Source organism: Callorhinus ursinus, unplaced genomic scaffold, assembly GCF_003265705.2.
Source record: "Callorhinus ursinus isolate GAN/ISIS: 27379988/994484 unplaced genomic scaffold, GSC_fseal_2.0 scaffold2, whole genome shotgun sequence".
Classification (NCBI taxonomy): Eukaryota; Metazoa; Chordata; class Mammalia; order Carnivora; family Otariidae; genus Callorhinus; species Callorhinus ursinus.
Window position 1 is genome coordinate 73,510,362 of NW_027397064.1, and position 5,404 is coordinate 73,515,765.

At 35.2% G+C, this 5,404-nt stretch overlaps 1 protein-coding gene across 3 annotated transcripts in view; it reads right to left on the reverse strand.

Moving 5' to 3' along the window:
* Nucleotides 1–2,566: 2,566 nt before the first annotated feature.
* Nucleotides 2,567–5,404, reverse strand: part of KCNJ3 (potassium inwardly rectifying channel subfamily J member 3) — a 151,373-nt gene continuing 148,535 nt past the window's right edge. For 2 of the 3 annotated variants that reach the window (XM_073883997.1, XM_025854734.2), the window contains one exon: nt 2,567–4,639. In XM_073883997.1, the coding sequence (XP_073740098.1) occupies nt 4,053–4,639 (587 nt within the window). In that variant the 3' untranslated portion in view covers nt 2,567–4,052. The remainder of the gene's footprint in view (nt 4,640–5,404) is intronic. The other variant, XM_073884003.1, reaches the window with a different exon arrangement.

Consider the following 5,404-nt stretch of genomic DNA (forward strand, 5'->3'; position numbering starts at 1 on the left):
TTAAACAAAATTCGGAAAACTATGTATTTATCTGTTTTACTTACTATGACTTTTGAAACACTGATTCAGCGAAGGACAGGATGGTCCGGAAGATTCCTTTAAGAAATGCAGGTCGGAAATAGTCTGCATTATTATGTGCAGGGTCCATATCACTGAAGCATCTCACCAATAAAGAATAAAAACGAAAGTAACCCTCCAGGAATGAGTTGTGATGGATTGAATCGTCTTTTAGGAGTTAAGGGTCTCGTGATAAACTGAATCGAGGACTAAGAGTAATTCACTGTTGGAAAGTGGAAAAATGATGAGCACACTGTAAAAATTAAACCTAGTCATGTTTTGAAAGTTTAATATAGTTTTTATAAAACTGAATTTGCAGTATTGAATACATGAATTTATATTTTTGTGACCTAAATGACCTTGCACATTTAAATAATTAATTGCATGCCAGAAAATGCAATTAGCTTGATTCTAATTTGAATACTATGTACAATGTAATTCAAGCACAAATTCTGAAGTAGAGCCCACAGAGTTGCTGTGCAGTCAAGCTGAACTCTCTTCATAGTATGGAATTGTAGAAATTTTTCATAATACAGATAGAATATAAGCCACCTTCTCCATAATCTCATTCTTTCTGCAACAGAAATAATCCATTTTGGCCCATCCTCTCTATACAAACAGGCTCTTCAGTACTGAGACAACTAAATACCTTTCTTAGGATTTAAAGCTATATATGGATGAATTCAAAGCCACAAAAGGATTTTTCAGAAATAACTAATGATAAAATATCCTTATTTTTAATTTGTATATACTTACAAAACTATTCACATATTGCTGAGAAGAATATTTCAATTGAAGATAGACATTATTAAAATAATCATATTTCTTTTATTCACATCATTTTGATAAATAGAATGAAATATTTTACCATGACAGGAGCTATACCATGAAAATCCCACAAAAGGGACTAGTTTCCAGTTGGTAAGTAGAGTTATTCAGTTCAATGAACATATTACATTTTGCTTTCCAATAGTCACCACATTGGTGGGCTGACAATTATCCTGGCTTCTGTTGACTTTTATTCTATTTGATTTGAGTTCTTGTAACTTCCTGGAATGGAAATACCAGAGATTTATGTTTTATGCAGTCAATAAAATTCATTACTTTTCACTGCTGAGAAAACATGTCATATACAGATTGAACAAATGTTACACGAAATCACTTTGATAAGAAGTCCTGCAGGCTGAAATATACGAGACGGAGATGATCTTTCTTGGAATGATCAGTGTCAAAAAAATCAGCAAAAAGAGAAGAAAAAGCAATTCTTTATTTTTATCCAAATATATCAGACTTCATAATTTAGTTAGTTTCAACAAAAACATTGAGTCACCATATAATGTATCATCCAAACCAGGACATAAGAAGAGTGAAAGGGAGTGCTATTACTAATTACACAGATACAAGAGGTATAAACTGCGTTCCAGTCCCCGGGGAAACTGGGACCTCCGATCAACTTAGCAATATGCGCTAAACTGCAATTACATGCAGAAATCATACCTTTCCCATACATATGTGGAAAAGATAAAGGAATAGCATCACTGAGAAAAATTAATTTTGGCAACAGTGGTTCTTTCTCATTATGCAGATGTCTGTTGAAATATCACTCCCTCCCTAAGCCAGTCACCTCTTCTAAAATAATCAATTCTTAGTCCACCTAGTCATTTTCCATTTTGATGTCTTGTTTTTCTTACCTTAAACTGATATTTTGAGTATCTGAAATGATCTCATTTGTGTTCTGTCTCCACAGGGCCCCTCCCCACTCTCCTAACAATACGCAGTGTTCAAATGGGCAGCGACCTCCTCTGACTTAGTCATAGCCAAACCTCCAGGACCTAAAACTGCCTAGGACATAAAAGGCATGCAAAAATTTTGTTGAATGAATGAGTGAATACATTCAGAGAGTTTGTTTTTGGTCCCATATTCTCCTTGGTACCAAAGACAATAGAATGACTCCTCAAATTAAATTATGGCTCTGTTTAGTGTTAAGTGTTTGGACTAAATGATCTATGGAGTTTCTTCCACTGATAATAAATGTCTCATGCCCCCTAGACCCCCTTCTCTCTCTGCTATTAGTTCATTTTCTATAACCAGCAAATGGGATCAAGGGGTAGAGCAACTAGCTCTATTCACAGTGGATGAATGCTCAAGGTTGATCATTTTGCCAGTAACAGTTCCCTGGGATATGTTTGCACCTACAAAATTTGGTTGATACAGAGGTAGCCAGAAGGTATTATTGAAGTTATGATAGAATTGTTGATGTAATCATTTTCCAATAAGAAAATCATCACAGGATTGCTAAAAAATGGGAAATGATGGGAGCCCAAACCAGCCATTAAGGATTTAGATATTAATAAGGAGAAATAGCTTAATTCTGGAGAGACTTACAATGCAATGCCCAAAGAAATTTTATAGGAAAATCCATGATATTTTGATAAGGAACACTTATAAATTTTCATAAAAATCTCTGCATTCCAAATCTTTATTTTGTAGGTGTTCTTCTGAGCAATAGTTTTTTTTTTTTTTTTTTTTTATTTCCACTAATGAGTAATAAGTATCAGATCTTGGGGTTAGAAAAATAGTACTGCTAAAATTACTTTGGTAGGCCAGGGATCCAAGACACCCATAAAGTCAGTGTTTACCAAACAAACAAGCAAACAAAAAAAGCCCACATGGGTAAAATATCTTCAATTCATCTAATTTAAAATTCTCTCAGGTATATACAGAACATTCTTCCTGAATGGAGTGACAGGCATGGGTGGGATAGGTTCCCCAGATGCGGGAAAAAGTCTGTCCTGATACAATAAATGCCACAAACAAGAGAACAGCATTAAAAAAGAGACTCATTTAGACATACATATTTTAAGCATAAATATTTATCATCTGTTTCATTGTGTTGTTGTATCTCCTCAAAATAAATTATTGGTTTTTAAACTGACAGAAATTTCAGAAAAAAGAGTGGAAATGTTACCAATTGACTCAGTTTGAAACAGGGAACATTAATTATGTAATTTCAAGCAGATTCTGATATATTCAATGTAAGTTGGCTACTGATGATTACAGTGATTCAGCATTTGTTCAGAGCTCATGTTTGTGTTAGATCATATACAAAACAGATTTCCAGACTTCAAGTAGTCCAGAAAAGGACCAATTCTCAAATTAACCAATTTTTCCCTAGTACTAGCAACTTTTAAAAATCATAAGAAATTTTTAGCATACTGGTATGCTCTAAAATTTACAAGTTAAATATATAATGGTTATATTTATGCGGGGCCAAAAATAGCATAGACTCGTGTGACTCCCTCATATAAAGTACAATTGATAACCTCCCAGGACCTTAAACAGCAGAAAACATTAAATCAGATTTTAAAATGACAAATAATTTAAGGCTAAAATATTTGGTATTAATAATTAATGCCAGAAGCCTTCCTAGCCTAATAAAGTAAACATGCACAAGAACTACAAGTTTGAACAAAACATCACAATTTTATCGGATATATATATGTATGTATGTATGTGTGTGTGTGTGTGTGAGTGTACATATATATATATATATGTGTGTACACACACACACACACATATATATAGTTTTATCGCCCTGAAAACTATCCACTCATGTTTGGCTTAATATATATGTTAGAAATGTCGTGAAGAGTACCACCTCTTTAAATATATATATATTTTTTTCCATAATATACAATATAAATATACCATATATAAATCATGCCATAAAACTAAATGCAAAATTTGCACATTATTGCATGCTTGATGTGATAATACATGCCCGTTAATAAGAACTTTCTTAGGATGTCTTCCCTTTACATAACTTTTGCTTTCTGCACAGTGGCAATACTTGGGAAGAAAGGGTTCTCAAATAAGCATATATGACTGGGGGGGTGGGAAATGTACCTTTCGGATTCCTTCGAGAATTACCTCATCAGCCAAATATTGGACTATTACTAAATCAAACAGCAAATAATGCCAATGGGGGTGTTTTGTTATGTGAATCGATCAGAGTTCATTTTTCTCAATTTGGCTGGGAGATTCCCTTCCATCCTTGCTGCTCCTCCAGCCATCTTTTGAAGCTTTGGTGGCAAGTCAGCCACGGACTGGCTCATGGGGTCAGACAACATCTTGGTGGTTTTCGATACCAGTTTTTCTTCTGAGTTACCGGGAACTGAACTTATTCGTTGAAGTTTCATGGGCAAATCTCCCAAGCTGTAGGCTTTTTCTGAAGTTGTAGAACTCATCCTCAAGAGTTTTTTGGGAAAGTCTTCTCTTCCGGTAATTTTCTGCAGTTTAGATGGAAGTTTTGTAGTAATGTCATCTAGTCCATCTAAGCATTCCACAGAATTATGTCTTTCTTTGCTGTTAGTTATGGCTGGTGCTATTAAAGGGGATGACATAAGAAGCATCTCCTCCTGTTCTTTCACACTATAAGGTGGGGTGGGGACTTCAAATGTCGCATGGAACTGGGAGTAATCGACTTTAAAGAACCCTTCTTCTAAGGAAATCACAGGAAAAAAACGATGACCCCAAAGAACTTCATCTTCAGTGTAAGATGTTCGAGCTTGACAAGTCATCCCTATAAGCAAAAAGAAAATCTTTGATAAATTATGCGTAGTAGAAGGAAATACAAAGCCAGTTTGACCTAAGGAATTCATTTTGCTTTCTTATTTAAGTTTTGAACTGTTTGTCTAAGTAAACTGAATAAAAGAATATGTTAAAAGTTTTCATGTTAATAGTTTTGATACATATACTTTCTTCCAATGAAAAATACAGGGAGCCTTTACTGTACATGTTCGGGGGGCAGTACATCGAGGCCTAATTAATTGCTTTGCATCCATGAACCAAAAGTAAAAATGGCACAGACCAATTGCAGAACATATGTGTCTCTAGAAGAAGTGGAGAAATCACAAAATCATTTTCCCTTGTTCACGAAGCCGTGTGATAATATGAAACAGACCTGACTTCGCATCCAAACTTTACCACTGTGTAAACTTAAGAAAGATACTTAACTAAGTATCATTTCCCTCTTCTGTAAAGAAGACTGAATATACCTGCATCACAGGACGGCTGAACACGAAATCAAATAACATACAAAAATGTAAAATGTGTCATATAATGTCTTATTAAATGGGGAGCAAATATAACTATCTCAAGTATTTGCTTAATTAATGAAAGTTGAAAATATTGGGCGCCTGGGTGGCTCAGATGGTTAAGCGTCTGCCTTCGGCTCGGGTCATGATCCCAGGGTCCTGGGATCGAGTCCCGCATCGGGCTCCCTGCTCCTTGGGAGCCTGCTTCTCCCTCTGCCTCTCTCTCTCTCTCTCTCTCTCTCTCTCTCTCT